Source organism: Vulpes vulpes, unplaced genomic scaffold (genome assembly GCF_048418805.1).
Source record: "Vulpes vulpes isolate BD-2025 unplaced genomic scaffold, VulVul3 Bu000000626, whole genome shotgun sequence".
In the NCBI taxonomy this organism is placed as follows: domain Eukaryota; kingdom Metazoa; phylum Chordata; class Mammalia; order Carnivora; family Canidae; genus Vulpes; species Vulpes vulpes.
In genome coordinates this window covers 36339-61018 of record NW_027325669.1, presented here as the reverse complement: position 1 = coordinate 61018, position 24680 = coordinate 36339, and the positions used below count along the sequence as shown (strand labels likewise).

At 32.2% G+C, this 24680-nt stretch overlaps 1 protein-coding gene across 1 annotated transcript in view; it reads left to right on the top strand.

The window, feature by feature from the left end:
* The window catches only part of LOC112912724 (low-density lipoprotein receptor-related protein 1B-like), a 1003376-nt gene that overhangs the window by 945692 nt on the left and 33004 nt on the right, over positions 1-24680 (top strand). The window contains exons 55-58 of the mRNA XM_072745081.1: positions 3289-3374; positions 9202-9324; positions 11417-11598; positions 21560-21759. Coding sequence (XP_072601182.1) covers positions 3289-3374; positions 9202-9324; positions 11417-11598; positions 21560-21759 — 591 coding nt within the window. The remainder of the gene's footprint in view (positions 1-3288; positions 3375-9201; positions 9325-11416; positions 11599-21559; positions 21760-24680) is intronic.

The window sequence follows — 24680 nt, the reverse complement described above, 5'->3', positions numbered from 1 at the left end:
AACTTTAGAGTATATAATGTATTGATTTGATACCCTTATATATGGCAATATGATTGCCACCATAGTGTTAGAAACACTTCCATCACTTCACCTAATTACCATTTTATGTGTGTGTGGCAATAACATTTAAGCTCTACTCTCTTAGCAACTTTCAAGTATGTCGTGTTGTTATCCATAATCACCAAGCTGTGACTTAGATCCTCAGAACTTAATTATCTTCTAACTGGAAGTTTGTACTTTTAAAACAACATCTCCCCATTTCTCTCGTGCTTCATACTTGGTAATCACTATTTCACTGTTTCTAGGAGTTTGGTTATTTTGAGGTTCTATGTATAAGTGACATTACATAGTATTTATTTTTCTTTGACTTATTTCACTTCATATAATGTCCTCAAGGACATCTATGTTGTAAATGGTAGGATTTTATTATTTCTCATCACTGAATAATATTCAATTATGTGTGTGGGTATAATATAATATTACATATGTATGTAATACAGATAATGTATAATACAATATACATACATTGGATACTATATAATATACATATGCATAATTACAAATGTATAAATCAATGTGTGTGTTTGAATACAGATTATATATAAACATATATTTACACATATGTGTATGCATGTCACATTGTCTTTATTTGTCCATTGATGGACACTTAGATTGTTTCCATATCTTAGTTGTTGTAAATAATGCTGTCATAAACATGAGAGTGCAGTTAGATCTTTGATATCTTGTTTTCATTTCCTTTGGATAAGTACCCAGAGGTGAAATTCTTGGTTCATATGTTAGTTCTATTTCTAACGTTTTTAGAAACCTCTGTACTATTTTTTGTAGTTGATTTACATTCCCACCAATGATGAACAAAGGTCCCCCTTTCTCACGTCCTTTCCAACACTTTTTATCTCAGGTTTTTTTGATGATAGTTATTTTAATAGGTGAAATGTGATATCTCATTGTGGTTTTAATTGTGTCTCTCTGATGATTACTGATGTTGAGTATCTTTTCATGTATTTGTTGGCCATTTGTATGTTTTTGGAAAAATGTCTATTCAGTTCTGATGCCCTCTTTAATTAATTAATTAATTAATTAACTAAATTGATAGAGAGCAAGGAAGGGTAGAGAGAGAAAGAGAGAATCTTAAGCAGGTTCCATGCTCAGCACAGAGCCTAACATAGGGGTCAATCTCACAACCTTGAGATCATGACCTGAGCCAAAATCAAGAGTCAAATGCTCAACTGACTGAGCTGCCTAGGTGGCCCTCCCCTGCCCATTTTTAAATAAAATATTTTGGGGGCTTTTTGTGGATTTGTATAAGTTCTATATATATTTTCAATAATAACCATAATATTAACATCTTATCAGATATATAATTTACAAATATTTTCTCCCATTCCATAGGTTGCCTTCTGATTACGTTGATTGTTTCTTTTGCTGTGCAGAAGCTTTTTAGTTTGATATAGTTCTGCTTATTTTTGCTTTTATTGTTTGTGTCTTTTGTGTTGTATCTAAAAAATTTGTTACCAAGACCTTAATAGAGACTTTTCTCAATGTTTTCTTCTAAGAGTTTTATAATTTCAGGTATTACATTTAAGTAGTAAAGAACATGACTGCCTAAATATTTAATTTTATATTTGTAAATATAAAGACAAGAGATCACAAGGCACCTCAACTTCTGAGCTGACTCTTTTTAGTAGGGTTTGAATCTCGATTTAGCATCAACAGGAAGATTGAATGATTGATTAGGGGTGTGGTCTTGCTAATGGAAGGAGATGTCCAGACTGTGTAGTATACATTTCTAATCCCTGACATAAAGCATGCTAAAATATAATGTATACCCTATGTATTATATATTTACTGTGAAACTAAAAGATAAGAGAAAAGTAATATTTTTTAACATAAACAGGACAATAACTCCATAACAATAAATGATTTACAATAAAATCCACATTAAATTACATAAAGTGACTACGTTTTTAATTTTTTTTTTAATTTCTACTGACATTAAATTTGCTTACCAGGAAACTAAATATATGACTTCATCTTAGAAACAAAGCTCTTGGGGATCCCTGGGTGGCTCAGCGGTTTAGCACCTGCCTTTGGCCCAGGGTGTGATCCTGGAGTCTTGGGATTGAGTTCCACGTCGGGCTCCCTGTGTGGAGCCTGCTTCTCCCTCTGCCTGTGTCTCTGCTTCTCTCTCTCTCTCTCTCATGAATAAATAAATAAAATCTTAAAAAAAAAAAGAACAAAGAAACAAAGCTCTTAAAAAAAAAAAAAAAAGAGTTGAACAGAACTTGAATTGAATGGATCCAGAATTATAACAAACAAGAATGTGGTCAACTTGAATTTAAATTATTCAGATACATATTCAAATAAATGTGCTATACAGAACTTTCCATTTTCTATTTTCAAGTTCAATTTGGGGGATGCCTGGGTGACAGTAAGTTAAGCATCCAACTCTTTGGTTTTGACTCAGGTGATAATCTTAGGGTCATTAGATCAAGCCTCTGTTAGGCTCCACACTCAGCAGAGATTTTTTTTTCTCCTTCTCTCTCTCTTTCTCTTTAAAATAAATAAGTAAATCTTTAAGAAAAATAAAAATCCATTTTGTTTCCAAAAAAAATATGAAGAGAAAACTGATCTAAAGATTTAGAAGATCTTCACGTATTTGGAGCAAGGTCAGATTCTTAATATTATCTTTCCTAGATTCCAGAACAAATGAGATACCATAACATAATAGACAAACTATAGGTAAGAAATAAAGACCATTAATGACCAATAAAGGATTTAAAGAGCAATGTTATGGGAAAAGATGAAATTAAACAAAAATTATAGAGCCTGGAGTTCCAACTGACAGCAGAAGCTGGTTATTTGATTATCAAGAAAGAGTTTTCTGATTATATGACTGTTTAGCTTAGCTGTACTGTAGGTCTTTAAGATAAATGTAGTTTATTCTTTCCTGAAATTCGTTTACAAAAATCAGATTATGAAAGTAGGTATTTTCCACCAATTCCAAATCAATTACATGATCTGCTGTTTATGAAAACTGAGGGAAAGAGAGGAATGTATTTAGAATTATCTAGATTTCTCATACTGCCTGGGTATCTGTGGCCTTTTCATTTTGTTATCATTGAGATGCTCAGCGTGAATTTTTCACCATTAATCTATCAGAGTACACGGCATTTAAATTTATATTGCTGCAGAAACTAAAGTTGAAATTAAGCAAAGTTGAAAACCATACATATATAATTCTAATTATTTTTTTTTCTTGGTATTTAGATGAAGAACCTTTTCTAATTCTTGCTGATCACCATGAAATAAGGAAAATTAGCACTGATGGCTCCAACTACACACTTTTAAAACAGGTATGACATTATCATGATGATTTCATATTTAATATCAGTACTCTAGATATGCATTAGAACTATAGAAATATCACAGAATTTATGAAGCACTTACTTATGGACATATATGCATGTATGTACATAAGAGTATCATAAATTTTATTTTGTTTGAATCGCCCGGATGATGTTCCCAGCATATCACATCACACTCTATCTAAGAAAGTAAAAAAACAAAATAAAATTTGCAAGGTCTAATTAATGGAAGGGAAAAACTATTTAGATAAATATTTAGAGAAAGCATAAAATTGTCTTCTAAAGTATTTTTATGTATTACCCAAGCTGCTTTTTCCCCCTTGGGATTTAAAAATTAATATTTTTCAAGACTTTTAAGTTTCTATTTATAGAACTAGGAAATAAAACAGGATTGGTGATCTCTAGCCTTTAAGATTTGGAATCAGCAAGGGAGCAAAAATGTAATGGTAATCCAGCAATGGTTCATTGGTTGTGAGGCACATATTTTCATTCTTACCCTCTACATCCCTCAACTTGTCCACTTCAAGAGACTCTGAGTTGATCTGTTTTGATGTTTGAGTTCTATTGTCAGAGTTTATTTGTACATGTTATTTGAGATGAAAAGGTATGATTTCCATTTTATGGCAGGATAGAAAACTCTGAAATGCTCACCTCCATGTTTTATTTCTCCCAGTCTGTAGTGAAAAGAGCATAAAATCAAATCATTAAAACTACCGTGATTGCTACGGGCTACAGAAATCACATGCATTTAGTCATATCATGTTTTTAGTTGTCAGGAGCAATAGCTTCTTTGGGAAGGCTCAGTTGGTATCTGTTCTGCTACAAATATCTTTTTGCCCCAAACTATATAATAGTGACATAAATACGTGAAAGTACTGTCTAGAACAGGTGTGCCAAAAATAAGGACATTTCTTGTTCTTGTAATATATTTATGTCAGCATTTGGCATAGAAAAAGAAGGCCGGCCATTCATATGGTTATTTTTTAGCAGCATAAAGAATACTTACCTGACTAAAACAATTTTTGCCACCCACTGATGGATTCCTTCATTGCTATCGTCAAATTCATTCATTTTTCTTAAGAATTTAGTTTTATTTTAAATGCAAATATGCATTACCAATTGTGATAATGACTCTCCTCCTAACAGTTGGATTTTCCAGTTTTCTTCTAAGTCACAGATTGAAAATGAAAAGCTCACATGAGAATCCAGATTTCAAGGGCACCTGGGTGGCTCAGTCAGTTAAGCATCTGCCTTCAGTGCAAGTCAGGATCTCAGGGACCTGAGATTGAGTCCCACATCAGGCTCCCTGCTCAGCGAGGAGTCTGCTTCTCCCTCTCCGTCTGTACTCGTGGTCTCTCTCTCTCTCACACTCTCTCTCAAATAAAATAAATAATCAAAAAAGAGAGGAAAAAGAAGAAAATCCAGATTTCAGGCTACTCATGAAAATAAATAGGAAGCGATAGCAGTGCTGGATGTACATCCTTCAATGTCCACAGCCCAAAGTGTGTAGCAGTTGACACTCTGACATAGAGGCCAATGCTCTCCAACTCACTGCAGTCCCTAGACTTCCCATGACCTTGCCACATATAAACTTGTTCATGAATGTCTGTGAGGTTTAGACTCTTGCTCTTGAAATGAGGGTGTGCCGCCAGCATTCACTGTTATCATGTTAGAGAGAGGCCTCTAATTGTGAACCCTGCAGAGACTGGGAAAAAATATAAAATCTTTCCGTGTTGTTTATAAAAAACTAAACAGAAATCTGTGTAAAATGTAAGAATTAGACCACTACCTTTTTTAGAGATAAATATTATAAGAATAGTAATGAGTAGTAAATACAAGAGAAAGAACTCTAGGGAAAAAAGTTTAGCATATGTAAATGTGAAAAATGTTTGCTGCCCAAATGGTTTCTTACATTTTTTAACTTAATTCTTATTTTCCGTGCAGTCTAATTTTAAGCTTATAAGAAAGTTACAAAATACTGAAAAATGTCTTTTTCTTTTGGAGGACATCTCCATCTCCCTCTAAGCCTCTCATTACCTTCAAGGTTGAATGTGCCCACCACTGATTTCCTTGTATGGTATCTGGAAAAGGGACACGCTTAGTTGTTTCTCTTTTCTTAGTTGTTTTTGTTTACTTGTTTAGCATTTCTTACTTTTAGACTCTGCTATCAGAAAGGGAGAAATTTCACTCTTTTGGATAGTCTGTCTATAAGCTCAGTTGGACTAATAACTAAAACAGCAACAATATTTATTGACTTCATAAAGACCATAACAGAGCTTCAATGACATCTCTGCTTTATTTTCCAACCCTGTGACTCGATATTTCTGGTGGTACCCCCTTTGTTGTGTTCATGGCTAATATGTTATCAGAGATTGTTCTTAATGGAGCAAAATGATTTTTTTCCTGTATGCATCATTTAAGTCTATTTCATATATCGAAAGCACTTTAATGCATGCTTTCAGATAGCACTTTTTTCCTGGTGGTATCATTTTCAACTATTGGCAATCACTAGTACCTAAGTGGGGATGACTTTCAGATAGTTTTCTTAGTGTAGTGTTTATGAAAATGAAGAACGAGTGAGAAAAAAGAGGAAGCTCACGAGGACTCTGAACATCTGTGTCTTTGGAAAGCATTTATTAATGTGACCACTAAGTAAGGAAATAGACACCCAAAAAACTAGACACAAGCATTACATCCAGTTTTGCCTGTGGTCTGTTTGGAATATATGATTTCTGTCAGGGAAGATATTTTTAACTACATTTCATTATAGCATTATAGAAATTTTCAAGGAGTTTTAGGCAGTAGAAACATTTTTTTCCCCCAGAGATTTCTGTCTACATGTGCAGAATGAAGTAGAAAACGGAAGTAATTATCTCCCTATATTTTCTCCCAGTCAAAATAAGTGAAAAGACATCCTTGCCTCAAATTTGTGAGGACTTTTTGGTGTGTAGGTGATTAGGAAAAACAATTTACCATAATATCTTGAATTTTATTCTCTTTGTTGTAGTCTGTACAATCTCATGAAGCATTACAATGAAAAAATACAGCAACTGGTAGATTATTTTTTGCCATGTGTTTTTTAAAATATAGCTGTAGCTAGGCCCGCTATAATTTATACACCACATGCATAAAGAAAACATACTTTAATAACACGAATTTTGGAAATGAAGTGCATTAATCAAGTATTAATTTTATTAATTTAAGTATATTAATCAAATAGCTTTCCAGTGTTATCTAATTCAATCCTAGCAGTGCCTTTTATTCCAGTACAATTGTGTAGAGAAACAAAACACAATTTCCTAAATTAATCATCTTGAACCAAAGGGTGCAAATCTTCAGCTATAGAAATGAAAGAAGCAAATAGGATTTTGATGAAACCAATTTTCAGCTCTGAAGCCACTGGGATAGCTCTAGTGTTTAGACATTATTTTGACCATGCCCTTGGCTGTTTTAATGTTCCTTGCATATGATTCTGCAAAGAGAGAATTGAAAAGTTTTCTGTGGGGATTAAGGGTAAAGTTGTAGAAAAATGACCAGTTTGGTTAGATAGATATATCAGAATTCAGAGCTTCAATTCCTCTGCATTTATAGCTTTAATTTATTATAGTTGAATTGCTAAATTTGGAATTGGATCTTCATTCTCTAATTCGCTTATTGTAAAGAAAGAAATGGGATAATCCTGCCATAACTGGGTAAATCTTTCCTAAAGTTAATGACAAGATTCTCTCCACCTTTTTCTCTCTAATGCTTTAATTCATCCATATGAATTTCAGGCCATCACAGAACCCTACCTAACACATTTACCTTATTCCTCTGGTATTAAAAGCATTTATACAGAAAGGATATTACAAAGTACTATTGGAGTGAATTTATTAAAGTCACTACAGAAGTTGGACTATACTCAGTTTCTATTTTAAAACTTTGATTGATTTTGCATAGACAACTTCCTAGATTTGTATGCTGAAATACTTTTAGTTGTACTCCAGTTCTTAGCATGTGAATGAATATTCAACAAATCTTTTGAATCTGTGACTGAATTCTTTAAGCATTTACAGTCTTTATTTTTAATTAATAATGTCAGTAAGAAGTATTCTTGTGTTTATTCATTTGGGTGTAGTAAGAAATTTACACACAGTCCTGTTTACTCTTGTCTCTAATTTATGACCAATAGCCAGCAGTTCCAAGGGGTCAGGCTATCAGGTTAATTTTATAATCTGGGGCTGAGGAAAGAGGTTGCTCATGTTAAGCCAAATAAAAGTGTAATAGTTGAACCTATGATTTTAATGTCATCACCACAAGAATTTAGCTCTGCTGAGAGAAGAAAAAAATCAGTATTTGCCAGAACTTTCTTTGAATTGCTTATATAACTAGGCTATCTTTAGTCTTCAAGATCACTGGAAAGAAATAAAATATGAACAGTAATGATTTAGCGTCAGCCTGAGTCTTATAAAAGACTACGTAAATCTAATGCAGGGTCATTATCTAATTTTAAATTTGGGGAATAGATCTGGAAACTGAACCCAGATGTGGTAATTATCATCCTTCCTTTCCCTCCTCCTCTAACCAAATAAGACAGCCCATCTCCCTGAAGGTGTGAATCCTTACCTATAGGACTATAGCTACTCATAAATGAGCCCTAAAACAGTTTCAGGCTTAAATACAATTTTAGATTGTATGTAAGTATATATATATATATATATATATATATATATATATATATATATAAAGGAATATTACAACAGATATAAAGATATGGAATAGATCTCTTTGGGCTTTGCCAAGTGTCTATAGTGTCAAATATTTTTAATACATAAAATGTATATACTAATAAACTATCCAAGCCTCAAAATGAGTGGACACAATTGAAATCCTGATCCAAGTTTTGTTAGTCCATTAGGGTAGTAAATCTCTAAGCCCTAACTAAAGGTCAGAATTAAATTAACCCCTCAAGAAGTCATTTGAACAATTCAGTACATATAAAAGATTCCCAGATCCCGATGTACAATTCTTAAATCAAATCCATCAAAAGACACAACTAAAACCAAAGAAATGTGGTAACCAGTTGAATTCGTGTTGTTTTGTTACCTTCTAAAAAATGCGTAACCGTGAGTCTGATTAACAATTTCCTCATATTTCCATGTGGAATAAAAAGATGTTGGTCACTTGGTTCCTCTTTGGTCAAATCCTCACCGAAGGTTTTAACTTTTAAATTCTAATATGGCACTGTGTTGGCTGGAAGGCCCTTGGAAGCAAGAAGAAACAAAATAAAGCAGCAAACTGATGTTGAGACAAAAGATTTTAGACAAAGTAGATTCTAATCCTTCTTCTTCATCAGACTTCATCAGATAGCTATCCAGGGCTTGTCCTCAATCATCAGGGAACTTCTGCCTTCCAATTTAGATGTATGCTGTTTTCTGGTTACTCTACAGAACAGATAATAATGGCGTTGAATTCATATTTTTAAACATTTACCTAAAGTGAAAGTGTTTCACTTTATCTCCCTAAAAGCAGGTGTTTTTTGTTTTTGGATTTTTTTTTTCACAGTACTAGCTATTTACTTAAATCTTTCTAAGCATTCCGAAAAAATTATGATCTACGTGGAAAATATTTTCAAATAAATTATACATTTTACATGTATGGTATAGAGAAAATATACACATAAAATGCTCTTAGAAAGAATCGGTCACAAATACTCTGCATTTTAATAACTATAACTATTTAGGTTCAAAAGGAGATAGTGATTCTTATGAATTAAAATGTTTTGAAATAATTTCCGTTAACTATTATTCAAACATATCATTTTTTTTATTTTTAGGGATTAAACAATGTTATTGCTATAGACTTTGATTACAGAGAAGAATTCATCTATTGGATTGATTCCAGCCGACCCAACGGCAGCCGCATAAATAGAATGTGTTTAAATGGAAGTGATATTAAGGTAACGAGATGTTAAAATGATGGGATTATTGAATATTTTATTAGGATAGCTAACTTGAATAGAAAATATTATTTGATGGTAATGATAAAACTCATAGAATATATTAGGTGGATTTGAATTTCACATTTGTACAGTGTTAGTTAATACATACTTTAAATATGAAATATGAGGTTTTTTAATCTGTATGTTTCATTATAACACTATTACTCGCAATAAAATAAAAATCCAATTGGATAAATAAAATTTGAAACCTAATTCACAACCCTAGAAAATGTGAGGGATGCTTTCGGCTTGAGTGATTACTTCCTGACTTGCAATTGTGTTGACTTATGTAACAGGGAAAGTTGAGTCTGAGAATCTATAATTGAAAAAATTAATTACTTGACTCTAGATTGAAATTACAGCACTATTAAAATTAACCTCCTATAGATGGAAATAATTGAATGCATTTCTGTAAAATGAAAGTTCTTATTAGACAGTATCATAATTAAATACATGTCACATTCTAGATATGAACTCCTTGGCACCAATTTCTGTGTTATCTTCAGTTTTAGTGTATGTTCTGCTGAAATGAGCACTATGTTATCTTGAGTTTTAAAATAAAATTATTTAAAAATAAAATAATTTGTACTATATATACACAGTAAAATACATTATAAAGGCATTTAAGTTCAAAGACACAGAACCCACAATTTTTTTGTAGTCATCTATAATATCATACAGAAATTTTTAGTGGGAACAATCAATTTTGAAAATATTAATACAAAAAAATATTAATACAATCTTGAAATCTGTATATGCAATGACAAGAGAACCAGTGTGATTCTATTTATGTATAAACTGATAGTTTATAAATGAAATATCAGTATAGGTTATGAAACAAAGAAGCATATAAAGTTTTCTTTTTTAAATTTCTTGACTATTTATATAAAAACTGTAAAAAGTACCATTACCCAAACTTGATCATACTTTTATTACAAAAATTTAAATTTTTGGTCACCTTTATATATTTTTAATATATTTTAATATTTTTAAAGGATTAATTATCTACCACCTTGCCACTGCTAACCCATTACTACCTTAAATCATGTCATAAAATAGGATCACAAAATGAATCATTTTTTTCTATTGAGATTACTAATTCACTGATTTCCATGTAAATTGTCAGCCAAGCCAATTTTTTAAAATTGGACTTTGGGAGAAAGAAGAAAAGATACCTTGCAATTCAATACAGTAGATTGATACCTTTAGTTGCTGAAAATGTTGTCATATATATATATTTAATGTATGTTGTCATATACATATAATGTCTTCATTATTGATAACATTTAGAAAAAGATAACTATAAACTTTCACTATTATTTTCTTGTCTCTAACTAAATAAGCATTGGCTTCTATACAGTCCCAAGTTTGTTTCTCTTTTCACATAATCTTCAAAGCACTGAGAACTCAGAAATAGCAGTCATTATAGACCAAGAACCTTTGGTTATTTTACACGCATCATATTTATATATACAAAGTTTATGTCCTTATTATAGTTGATATTGAAATGGGTTAGGATCAAGTGCAACAGTTGTATGAATTTCACTTCCTTTAGTTAAGTTAAAACAATGTATGTATTCTCATTTGTAATTTTTTTTCTCTTGTAGTAGATAATTAAGTAGGGCAAGAGCAGTTGGGAGAGTGGAGAATGCTATTGGAATCTCCTCCAAAACCTGCTAAAGATAAATAATATCAATGATTCTGTGTGTGTCTTTCTGTGTGATAGAATTTCTGCTCCCAATTTTCAGAAGACACGTAAACTATTAACCAAAACGTGATCAGGAACTTTGTAGCTGTCCAACAGCTTCTTATTTTGGTTTACTCCTTAAACCCATGTGTAATGTTTAGGCCTGATTACATATATGGTAATTTCTCGCATCTCAAACAAGTAAGTAATTTTATTAGGGTAAATTCGTTCTATGTTTTAAGCTTATCTAAATTCCATTTCTAATGTTTAAATGGAATTTTATCATCTCTGCCAAAATCAAGAAGCAGTTGCTCAGTTCACTAGGCATTTACACTGTTAACTTTTAAAATTCTTATTTGTTAGGTAGTGCATAACACAGCTGTCCCCAATGCACTTGCTGTCGATTGGATTGGAAAAAACCTCTATTGGTCTGACACAGAAAAGAGGATCATTGAAGTATCCAAACTCAACGGCTTATACCCTACTATACTTGTTAGCAAAAGACTGAAGTTTCCCCGGGACCTGTCTTTGGATCCTCGAGCTGGGTTTGTAACAAATATTGATAATCTTAAATTAAATTTTGAAACTCTAGATTACATTCAATGTGGTAAATTCCATTCTGTAGGTTTTAACATGAAAACCAATATAAAGTGTGCTGTGTAGACATTCGTATTGGGAAGTCAAAAATAGAAAAATGACTATCACAGTGAAAAAAGAAAAACATTTGGAATGATGGGATTTTGCAGCGGTTATTTTTAAACACAACTGTTTTACTAGTTAATCTATAAATGAATTGGGAATGAATAAAATATACAGATTTCTCTAGTTTTAATGCCTTTAAATCTTTGAGGAAAGGCAGCAATTCTAGTGGGTCACAAATGTGGATAATGTAATGCTTGTACCACTTTAGAGCAAGAGGAATAAGTATTATCCATGGATAATAAATAAGAAGGTGCATTACCCATGCATTCAAAAGAGATAACACAGTGGAAATATTGAGAAAGATTCATATTGGAGCTGTGTTTCAGCTGCATTTCATTGCAAGTCATTATAGGGATTAAGGACAGCAGACTGGAGATTCCAGATGAGGAAAGAACACACATAGTAAGATGTCAGATTTTAGGTGTCGAAGTCAGGTGTGTGGCTGCCAAAGTTCTATAGATTATGACCATTATCATTCACTTTTAATTATGTTGTTTTGGTAGAGAAGCTATGCCTGCTCCTCCCCTTCCTTCTCCTCCTCCTCCTCCTCCTCTTCTTCTTCTTTCTCTTCCTCTTCCTCCTCCTCCTCCTTCTCTTCCTCATCTCCTTCTTCTGCACTATAATTTAGAGTGATTACATACTCCAAAATGATCTCTATTAAAATTCAACCTACTCAACATGCTTGTTAAAATACCAGATTTAGGGAAATTTTGATTTTTAAAAATAGAACACATTCACAGTAACAAGTATTATGATAACTATAGTGCTCTAAATTTTCTGCTGTGTAAATTAATTTCACTTAATATGTTTCATGAAATCACTGCTTTTATCAGATCATATGCAACAATTAGGCTTTACTTCTTGCTAATATGTTGTATCTATGTTTTTTGGTCCCTTATGTTTATAATTGGCGCTGTGATCAAATCACTGTATATTTTATATCTTAATTTTAAACATTACTTTGGGTAAAAGCAGTACCTAATAGGAGAAGACTTGTACTGTAAATACTCTTCTGTTTCCAAGGTAATGTGCAAATTTAACTTTTTGCTATATAATTATGTAACCATTTTGCTACCTTTTAAAGTATTTTCTTTACCATAGCAACAAAAGATTCAAAAGAGTGCCAATTCCATTTTAATTGAAATAGTCACAAGAGAATTTATTTTCAATGTTTCAGGAAATAATGGCCAAATGTACTAAGTTTGATGGTTATCATCATTCATTCATAAGAATGTGAATATTTTTATTCCTTCAGCATTTTATCAGAAGATAGTTATTTTAGTGTGTTCAAATCATTGTCCTTTTCTTCAAAACCAATATGACTGGCTTAGCTTCTCATTGTATACTCTTAGGGATGCTTCATATTAAACAAACAAATGGAACAGCCCAGGTGGCTCAGCAGTTTAGCGCCACCTTCAGCCCAGGGCGTGATCCTGGAGACACATCATGCTCCCTGCATGGAGCCTGCTTCTCCCTCTGCCTGTGTCTCTGCCTGTGTGTGTGTGTGTGTGTGTGTGTGTGTCTCATGAATAAATAAATAATAATCTAAAAAATAAATAAAATAAATGTTACCTGTAGATCATAATAGTCTTGTGGAATTTGCTAGGTATAAAGCAAAACTGTGTCCTAGCCTAGTGAATACAGCCAAGCCTAGCTTTAGGTTTTAGTTCTCCTGGGTTATAGGTATTATTACCCTATAAACTGAAAGCAACATTAAGTTATCATTAATCTAAACCCATCCATCAAGTGTCAGTTAAAATAGTGAAGTACTAAATTATTGTAAATGTTATGAAATACTACCTTGATTTCAATTTTGGATAATATTTTATTATGATATAGATATGCCATATTATAACCAAAAAAAAAAAAAAAAACAGATAAAAGTTGGAACTTTGTAAGAAACAATTAAAGCCACCTATTTTAGAGATAAAATTTGATGACACCTTTCTGTACATGCTGTTTTTCTTGCTTCCCAGGATGAGAATAAGGCAACTTGCATTTTGGTTTTTGAGATGAGCTTCAGAATGAAAATTCCCTGTCTAAAATATCCTTCTTTAAAAATATCAACTTAAATTGTAAATTATGTAATGAAATACCCTTGAATCTTTCCAGATGAGATTAGCATTGTAGTGTACATATGTTTTGAATTTTCCAATCCTACTGACCCCTGTTTCTGTGAGGAGTGTGATTTCTGTCCTGATATTTAGTAAGAGGATAAGGAAAGTTTTGTTTAAAGGAGGAGAAAGATCAACTGGACTAATGTAATGAAACAACTGAACTTTTAGGAGGTAACTTGGAGGTACTTTCTATCTTTTAATAATAGTACACTGATTGTCATATCAATTTCATATGGTGGTTACTAAGAATGGTAAAGAAGATACAAGTAAGCAGATTGATCATCATCCTAGGTGTAACATTTAATTCAACTGAAATTTAATTATCTGAATCATTCAGTTATCTGGTTAAGTTTGGGAATTACTGTTCTAGTTTATTATAAGTTTTGGGTAACTAATATTATTGACATCAGTATTTATAAAAGTTGTCATTCATGCAGAATATATATATATGCATTTTATTTTATTTTTTTAAGATTTTATTTATTTATTCATGAGAGACAGAGAGAGAGAGAGAGAGAGGCAGAAACACAGGCAGAGGGAGAAGCAGGCTCCATGAAGGGAACCCAATGTGGGACTCAATTCCAGGTCTCCACGATCAGGCCCTGGGCTGAAGGCGGTGCTGAAGCCACCTTCACGCTGAGCCACCTGGGCTGCCCTATATATGCATTTTAATATAGAATAGAAAATATAATGTTAAAGCCAGACTGAGCATAATTTTTCTTTTTGGATTAATATGTTATTTCAGGTAATTGCATAACAAAAGACCATTATAACAGACAATAAAGTGAATGTGTGCTATGATTAGCTAACAGAAAATGAATCTACTCATTCATTTATTCAACTTTTATTTCTTTAGTATTTACTACCTATCTGGCACTGTTCTAGGTAGGAGCATAAAAATAAAAGGCACAGTCCTATCTCTAGGTATTTCACAGTTCAGTGGGTAGACAAAGAAGTAAATAATTATGATACAAAGCAGTAACTTACAAATATAGGGAAAAAAAGAAAATAGAAAATGTTTCTATCTCAACTAGAATCAGAGTCAGCTTCCTGGACAAGACTGGTAGTGTAAGAATTAGCCAGGTCTTGTAGTACACTTCAGAGCAGGAGGTATTTCAAGCAAAAAGAACAAGCTGCCTGGGAAAGCAAAGACACATAGAAGAAGATGACATAGGGAATTAGAAGAACTCATGATCGGAACAATTTAAGTATGCATAACTATGGAACTTTGATGCCAGTCCACTTCATGGAGCAAAAAAGACCTAGGAATAAAAATACAACACAACAATAACAATGACAAAACAAACCTTGTAAGACTTCTGGCTCAGGCAAACAGGTAAATAGAGGAAGGTCTCCCTAGATATGAGGGATCAGGAGAGGGGCATAGATAAGAACGGGAGATGATCAGTTTATAAACCTCTTGGGATTGGAGTTCTCATGTAATAATAATGACAAAGAAGATAACTGCTTCTCTAGAATTCTATGAATTTGAAAACTGTCTGAATTTTATCACTTTAGTTATTCTACTGTTTCCTCAGAGTCTGGGAGAAAAATATTATTATTTTTACTATTATCCTAAAGTACAGATAAGAACATCCAGCCTCAAAATGGCCAAGTGATTTTCTCAAGATCATTTCGGTAGTACGATATTAAATTGGGGATTCAACCCAATTTTCAAGCTTTAGTCCCATGCTTTTCCCATTATAGCACATTAGAATCTGTAGTAACAAAATTATCTTAGATCATGAGCACGCTTTTCAAGAGCCATACAGACAGGGATAAGAAAACGAACATAAGAAGACAAAACTGTATTTTCTTCCACTTTAATAATTAGACATTTTATAAAATTTAAACTGTAGATATGAGTTTTTTGGAAATAAATAAAAGTGTTATAACCAGACCTTATTATTAAGGATATTTTTGTCTGGATTCTTTTTCTAATAGTTTGCTAATAATAACACAAAAGAATAATACTGGGTGCTATTTTGAATTTTAAATATATTTTAATGAAAATATATTGAAGGACTCATATTTAACTCAGTCTATGTATCCCTTACTGCCAACCTGAATAATGATAATGCAAATAAATTTGGAAAAGATGCATTTCGTATTTCTGTATCTTCCCTTATGCCGTTCTTTCTTCCTAGGGTGCTCTTCTGATTTTCCTCTAGTTGGAATAACTTCCCATTTTTCCAAACACAGCAGAAAATATCATTTCCTCTGTGAAACATTCCCCAATTGTGCCTAAGAAGTCCCCACATATTGAACACATACCATTACATGACTTTTTATATTTTATTTTTAATTATTTTGAAAACCAAAATTGACATAAAACATTTTATTAGTTGCAGGTGTACATATGACTATTATTGGTGTAAATGTCTATCTCTCCATCTTAGAAAGTGAGCACTTTTAGCAAAAAGACCATGGCTTAAAAAAAAAAAAAAAAAAGGCCATGGCTTGATCACTGGCTCCGTCAAACACAAATATCATTAAATTCTCTGCAGAAGGAAATAATAAATGGGCAACTGGATGTACACAGCAAATAGGGTTATAGCTACAGGGACATTGTACCTGCATCATTGCCCAAACCAATACATCAGTATGTAAATGACCTGCATGTTTCAAGGATAAAAGTCATAAGGGAACTTTTGTTGTGAGGGAATGAAAGGCATACCAGGAATGAAAGCTCAGTTTTTTATTTCTTTGGGGAAACAAACATTTTATTAAAATAAACAATCACATAAAAAAAAATCCTCCCTCTACCAACTTTAAACCTATATTCCCATATTTAGTCAAAAACAATAGGAAATGAATAACAGAAATTAATTTACAACTCAAAACCAAAATAATTGCAGTTGAAAGCAATGTCTCTGAGTATATTCCCTGAATTCAGAAAAAAAGAGCACAATAAAAACTGAGAGCACACTTCTATTTTAATTTTTTAAAGAAATATAGTATAGTATATTAAACTATAAAAGATATCCTCAGGAACCACAGAAGCCTGTTATTGTTACAGTAAACATTGTTTTCTATGTTGACACTTGTTATAACTTACGGAATAGATATTATTTGGGACTGAGGTTTTTCAGATGTGATCTTAGGTAAACATTATATATTATATGGATGAAATTTGGAACTCTCCTTTTGACATTTGCACAGACGTTTTCACTTGTCAGCTTTAATTATTTACAGCAAATTTGTACTTAAGTAGTTTTTAAGAAGTTGAATTTCAGATGTTAAAGTTACCAGAATATCTGGAATAGACTTATTGAAAAACTTGAAAAAAGTTATGGTAACAGGGCTTAAGTATGGAAAAGGAAATGAAATTCAGCCATCAGAAGATAGCTACCTATGAGGAGAGATATTCTGTGTCTATGAAGATTCATTCACACCTGAAAAGAGTTAAACTATAGTTTTCTTCAATGCGATAGAGTATTTTCATAATATTCTTTTGGTTGATGAGTACTTACATAGACAAATCATGTAATAACACACATAACCCAGACAAATTATATAGTACTATAGATAGTATCCAGATGCAACAGGTCACCTATCAGGTGGATATTACTAAACCAATATATATAGAGAGAGGGTGTACAGACATATATGAAATATATATTACATATCTAGTACAGATAAAAAATAAAAGCTAATATTTGGTAAACTATTATTCCATGTTTCTCAGTCTTATAAATTTGCTCCTATATTCTGTTATTTAATCCTCATGGTGATCTTATGAGGAACTATTATTATTCTTTTCAACATGTGAATAAATGCAGGCTCAAGAAGGCTAATTAAACTGTCCAGATTCACACAGCTAGTAATAGGTGGACCTGAAATTTGAACCCGATTAATCTGTTTCTAGAACATGTTTCCTTAAGAGTCTACATAATGCTGTTTAGAGAAAAAGATAATCTATAAATCTAGAGACCTGAGCCTGTTTCAACTGTATCACTATCATAATAGGCTATGACAACACACATAATCTTATATGGTCTCAGTTTATCAGTAAAATAAGGGTCTTCAGCTACATGATCCTGTTACAGCATTAAAATCTTTAATTAAGTTATATTTTGTTCTAAAATCGGAAGGAGATAAGGATTCTTCTTATCTTTATAATGTAGCTATGAAGATAAAATTTATGTTCAAAGAACTATTAGTAAGCACAATATTTCTTTCATGCTTTCTTCCATCTTGGTAAAATTATTATTCCCTCTTTTGTGCCTCCATAGCAAAGTAGTTTTATCATGATACTTTTTTTTAATTTGTTTTACATCCATCTCTATTGTATCCACGGAGAGATCTTAAAAGGCAAAAATCATATCTGTTACCTCCGTGTTCCCAGTTCTAAGAAGTATCTGGTACATAATATGGCCTTTGAAAATTATTGTTTCAAAATATGATTCTCAATTGACTTAAGAAAGGCTCTAGGGATTCTTAGAGTTGTTAACACCAGCTGAGTTAATCAAGGTAGGTTCTCTGATTATGAGGCCTGAGAATCTACATCATTAGTCGTTTGTTCACAATATATGTTCACAATATATGAATTGTTCAGATACACATGCTGTAAATAAAAGTAATTCTGTAGACAAGAAAGAACTAAAGCACAGTTTCCCAAAGTGTGTTCCCTGTGAACTGCCCTAGGAAAATAAATGCTATCACTTAAGACTATGTGATAAGAAAGGGATACCATACCTCCCTCTGAGAGAAGCACCACGTTGTATTAAAGCATCCTAAAAGTTCTCACAATAAAAAGAAATGATGCTTACTTTGTTAAAGTATTTCTCAAACATGTTCAATATTGAATTCTATCTTGAAAAATGTGATCAAGGAAGAATTTGTGGAGAACGGAGGGGTAACGTGAATTATGTCTATATGAAAAAGTCTGTGTAAGTGAAGAGGAATGATCTCTTCCAGTGATTTCATGAAAGCACAGAAATGAAAATTTAGGACTGTAAATACTCCAACTAGAGCTGAACTGACACACATTTCAATGGTGAAGAGTGATTGAGAGAAGTATGTTGTGCTTTTTTTAAAGAGAGCTGAAATGGCAGTGACAGGATTTGGGGCTGGGAACTCTTTCACAAACTTTCTGAGAATGATGTAACAGATGTTAAACTCCATGAAGTATGGAGTCCTGTTCTTGGTATCTTGGTTCAAGATGGTAATAAGACTAGCCAAAAAGAGAGGAAAAAAAAAAAAGAAAAGGTCCAAGTTACAGATAAAAATTTTAAACTGTTAATAACGGAGGTCAGACCATTTGTAATTCATAATTTACTTAATGACTCCCTAAAACATTATTATTCACATCTAATAATTTGTAATACTTTATTGATAGCATTTTATGGAGAAAACTTTATTATTTATTTATATATTTATTTATTTATTATTTATTTAATATTTTACCTTTAGGATGTTTAAATTACAAGTGCAAGCACATATAAGGTAAATAGCTAAATAGAAATATGAATACTGCCTCTAATTAAGCCAAATTGAACATGTTCTTTGTAATGGTAGAGAATGTTACTGAAATACTGCTTTAATTTTTTCGTTGTTTGCATTCAGTTCTCAAAAACAGCATGGCTGTATGGAAGCCCAAATATATTTGGTCATATCTAACATGTGTGAGAGAAACTGGTGTATATATATATTATCTATTAGGGGAAAAAATTGCTGTTAGTGTTCCAAGATTCAGAGTCAGTTAGGCAAGAAAGAATGTTCTGATTTCAATGAGATAAACTATCTTTGCATTTTTACTTCTTTCTGATTCAGTTTCTTCCTTTTTATCTATATTTTATCTAGCCATTATCTCTAGTATAGACAGCAAGGTGCACCTCCATAAATTTGCTAGAAAAGAATGGATTGTGTGTTTTTCTAGCTGTATTTTGCTGACATATGTTTGCTTTCAAAATAATAATATAATAATCCAAGATTTAAATAATAAAATAATTCAAGATTTAAAGAAACAGTATATTTAATCAATTTCTAGAAGGCTTGGTTTCTATTATTATCTTGTGATTTGAGATTTTCAAATTTGTTCAGAACTAACATAGATATACATAAGCACTAGATAGCAATCCCAATATTGCTCTATTCAAACTTGACTGTGGTTATTCCCAGACTCAAATTTGCTTTTAAATTCTCATTCAGAGCTCTCTTTGAATCTCTGCCCACAAATGTCTACGTTTTGTTTATATATACCAGATATATATTTCTCATTTTTAAATACGATGCTTAATTATGATTTTTAATGATATTTTTCCAAGTAAAGAACTTTTAAAATTATCTTTATAATCCACCATCTCCTGCCTTTTTGTTATCATTTTTGGGGATCCAATTATCAGTATCAGAATGTATAAGGAAAATTTTTCTTTAAGGAACATTTTGATTTTAAACTAAGTATACCAGTTATAAACCATACAGAATAATCTTCACACCATATTATTTTAATTACACATCTTCCAATTTTGAAGAATTAATTGCCAATGATTCTATACTTACTCAAAAGAAAACAATGGATCTGGGGAAAATAATTAGCTTAATAAGTTTTGGTTTTAGTGTTAGAATGTGAAAAAGATATTAAGTATCCTCTAACTCAAATCTTGAGTTATGTAGAGAAGGAAACATATTCAACAAGATAAAGTGACTTTTTCTACTTGAGAAAAAAAATTTAATGGTTTAATTAAATAGAAATTTCTCAGTAATTTGTCACTTACACATTATTTACATTTTACTGAGGTACAATATTTATATTTAACTCAGTCTTAGTTCAATATAATTTTCTTCCCTTTATTATTTTTTAACTGCTGTCTGAAATGCCTTACTCTAGAACTTCCAATAACATAATTGAAATCAGCACTATCTAATAGAACTTTCTGAGGTCATGGAAGTGGTCTATATCCATGCTGGTGAATATGGTAGCCACCTGACCTATGTTGTTTTTCTTTTTTAAAAAATATTTTATTTATTTGTTTATTCATGAGACACACAGAGAAAGAGACGTAGAGGGAGAAGCAAGCTCCATGCAGGTAGCCTGATGTGGGCTCCATCTCAGGACCCAGGGATCACGCCCTGAGCTGAAGGCAGATGCGCAACCACTGAGCCACCCAGGCGTCCTGGGAGACATACGGTTATTGAGTACTTGGAATGTGGCTAGTGTGACTGAGGAACAATCCAGTTCATTTAATTTTATATGATTCTAATCTATTTAAATGTTGAGAATCACGAGGCTACCACATTGAATAATGCAGATTCAGGCAAATATAATGTACTCTCCCATGAATCATTTTGAACTTTCCATTGATAATGAACTAAAAAGAAGAAAAAAACTACATCTGGATAGTATTATTCCTCCAACATTACAGATGCAGCTTGAAGGCTAACCTCTGTTATTTTTACACATCTGTGATTTGTTAACACTTGAGAAATATCATATGATATATAATATATATAGGCTTATGTGCTGAAGGAAAGATATTTAAAGTTATATGGATATTTCAATGGTACTCTATGTTTAATGAAAATCATAAGAAAAGCTTGCATTAAAATATACTTCTTAGAAGTTACAATTCAAAGAGATACCACGACTTAATTTGGGAATAGCTGAGTTAATAAGTGAAATATTGTGTGATGTTTTACTCTCTGAGTGTCTGTAAACAAAATGGCTATTGATTTTCTTTCCTAGGTATTTGTATTGGATTGACTGCTGTGAGTACCCTCACATTGGCCGTGTTGGAATGGATGGAACCAATCAGAGTGTTGTCATAGAAACCAAGATTTCTAGACCTATGGCATTAACAATAGATTATGTCAACCATAGACTCTACTGGGCTGATGAAAACCACATTGAATTTAGCAACATGGATGGATCTCATAGACACAAAGGTTGGTCCAGTAGCACAAATGACTCAGTACTTTAACAGTACATAAATTATTTGTGTAGAAAATAAGTACACACTTCAAAAAATAAAAGAAAATATATACACAATTGTATGTATTCATTATAATTTATCTTAAATACATTTTACAATTCAAGATTATACTACTATACTCCTTTATAACAATATTGATAAATAAGTAATTAGGTGTATTTATTCAGAACTGCTGTGATCATGTATAAAAATCATTTTGACAATATTTTCTCTAATTGTATGTTTCTGAATACTTTTTATAGTAAATGAACAATGTTCTTTTTTTTTAATATACACATACATCGTAACTGAATTGAAACAGGTTATTTGCTTATACACATAAGGTTATTATCCTTCTGGTAGGGCTTGGTGTTTTAAAAATACTAAGTACAATTCTTTAAAGACAATAAGGTAATCATATTTAAAAGTTATCGATTATACTGTACATATGATTAAATTTATTGTTATCTAATCAACAGTGGCCACAAAACTTAACATGGAAAACAACTTTCAAATTACAGTAATGTTCAGGAAATCATTTGAATATCAACAAATGTAAAATTCTACAGATACATTTTTTTTCTATTTTTCATTACTGAGTAGATTATAAAACTGTAAATATAAAAGAAGAGAATGAAGCAATTGGATATGAGGAAAGTGACACTAGGATTAGGGATGAGGGGGAAGGAAGTCTTTGAGGAGATGGGATGAGGGATTTCGAAAGAGCATTGGAGAAGGACATGCGGAAGGAGAAAGGGTGAATACAGAGATGACAGGATGCAACAGAAACCACAAATGATTCCCCTGTACACTCAAAATATTTTAGATGTGTAAAGATGAGATTTTTCCCAGAATGAAGATAAATGTTTTTTTTTTAATTGATCTTTATTGACCTAATGTCACCTTTGTTATTAGGTGTTTTTATCTTCAAACAGTAAGAGCACAATTTTCATGGAGAGGTCCCAGAGGAAGCCCACATAATAGCCTGGTTCAACTTCTCAAGCTGCTTTCTTCTCTGACAGCAAGCTTAGAACAAAACCCCGGGGAAGAGGGCAAGGGGGTAGATGGTAGGAGAGGATTATTGATAATCTCATTGTCAGGCGAGGCCATGTAAAAGTGTGCCAGTGTGGAGTCTTGAAAAGCATGAAGCCACTGAATAAATAAATAAGTAAATAAACAAGAGATAAAAGTCACTGAAGTCACACCATTTAATGATTTTGCCAATGTCCCTCTCAGTAATATTTAAACAAATATATCATTCTAACTAAAAATGCTGGCGAAAGCTTTTAGAGGTGCTTTTTTAGGGGCAAGAACATTGAGATATCACAAGTGCAGTTGGATGAGTCACTTATTTAGGTGTTGGCAATCCAATTATAGAGATAAAGAAACTCATCAGGATGCAATTTGAGTGAAGAATTATTTAAAGATGACTTTAGGATTTTAATTACAGCAAAAGTAATGTTGACAAATCAAAACCACACTTAGCATTCAGCAGTTATATCTTCTCTGAAGAATCAATAATGAAATGTTCTGCAACATTCTTAGATGATATAATTGAAAGTTTTATTGTGGCAATCAGTATTTTCCCCATGTAACTACGAACCATCTATTTTCAGCATCTCTATAAAGTGCTAGGTGGTTGTGAATGCCTTACTTTCTGCTAAAAATTTCCACTGTACAATAAAATTTAAACCATTTTTTGTTAGATAAATGAATGTTAAAAATTTATTACAACATCAAATATTTGCCTAATTTCACTCAAGACTTTCAGTTTGAACACAAATTGCAGTTAAAAATGTTGTCTATTAGAAATTACTGTCTCCTTCCCCTATTCGTTAGTTAGAAATTATGTCAGATATGTGGGTGACTAATGCTTTGAAAACTTTGACAAAATTAAATGCATATAAGTGAAGTGTCTTGCAATCACGTTACTGGTGGTAACTTTGGGTAGAGCCACATATGTAACGGAGAAATAGCACTAAATTTATGAGAGTAAAATGCTTGCCTGAGAGATACCCAGGTATGATGTTGTTAACATTTTAAAATTTGATTTTGAAAATACTTGGAGGCTCAAGGGGGTAGCAAAAGAAACGGAAAGAGCTGCTGCAATCAGAAGTATTTTTTCCCTTGAAGACTTTCTCAGAAAGACTAATGAAAAATTCATTAAGTGTCTTATCAGGCATCTGCCAATATCTGAATGGAAGCCAACAATTACCTAGTAGTCACTAATGAGCTACTAATTGTAGGTGGCCAAAATTATGCCAACTCCACAGCCAATGAGAAAAGAGCCATTCATTTCCCATGTATGTGAAGAGGAGTAGTGTTTTTTACCCCTAACACTTTCCCCCTAAAGACATAAAGAACGCTGTGGTCTCTTTATGTATGTGGAGGTGGAAATTGAGACTTTGACGTTAATAATAACTTTTGTGTTTGTTTGGTCACTGATCTCTTTTTCTGTTAACCAGACTCATGTTATTGTTCTCATTTATTCTGCTTGTTAAGAGTAGAAACAAAATTTATCAAAAAAGTGCGGTAGGCCATTCATGACCAAATAATTTGAGAGCATGAAAGACATATGAGAAATTTCAAAATTATGGCTCTTTTTGAAAAGCAAATTATAATAGCAGAGAAAAATAAACCCTGACAGATTTTTTTTTCTACAAGCATATTGCAATTTAACCATGCAATAATTTCATAATGAAGCATTAATTTTCTATTACTTATCCAACCTAAGAACTTCTAAAATTCAGAATTCTGTGCCCTAAACAATAGATCAGATTACCTCCAGGGTACATGTGACTTACAGTTTGCTTAAGAAGTTCCATCTATCTTTCTCTGCTACCTCCCCTACCCCAACCCACTTTCCTACCTGGTCTAAATACCACATTGCAAAAT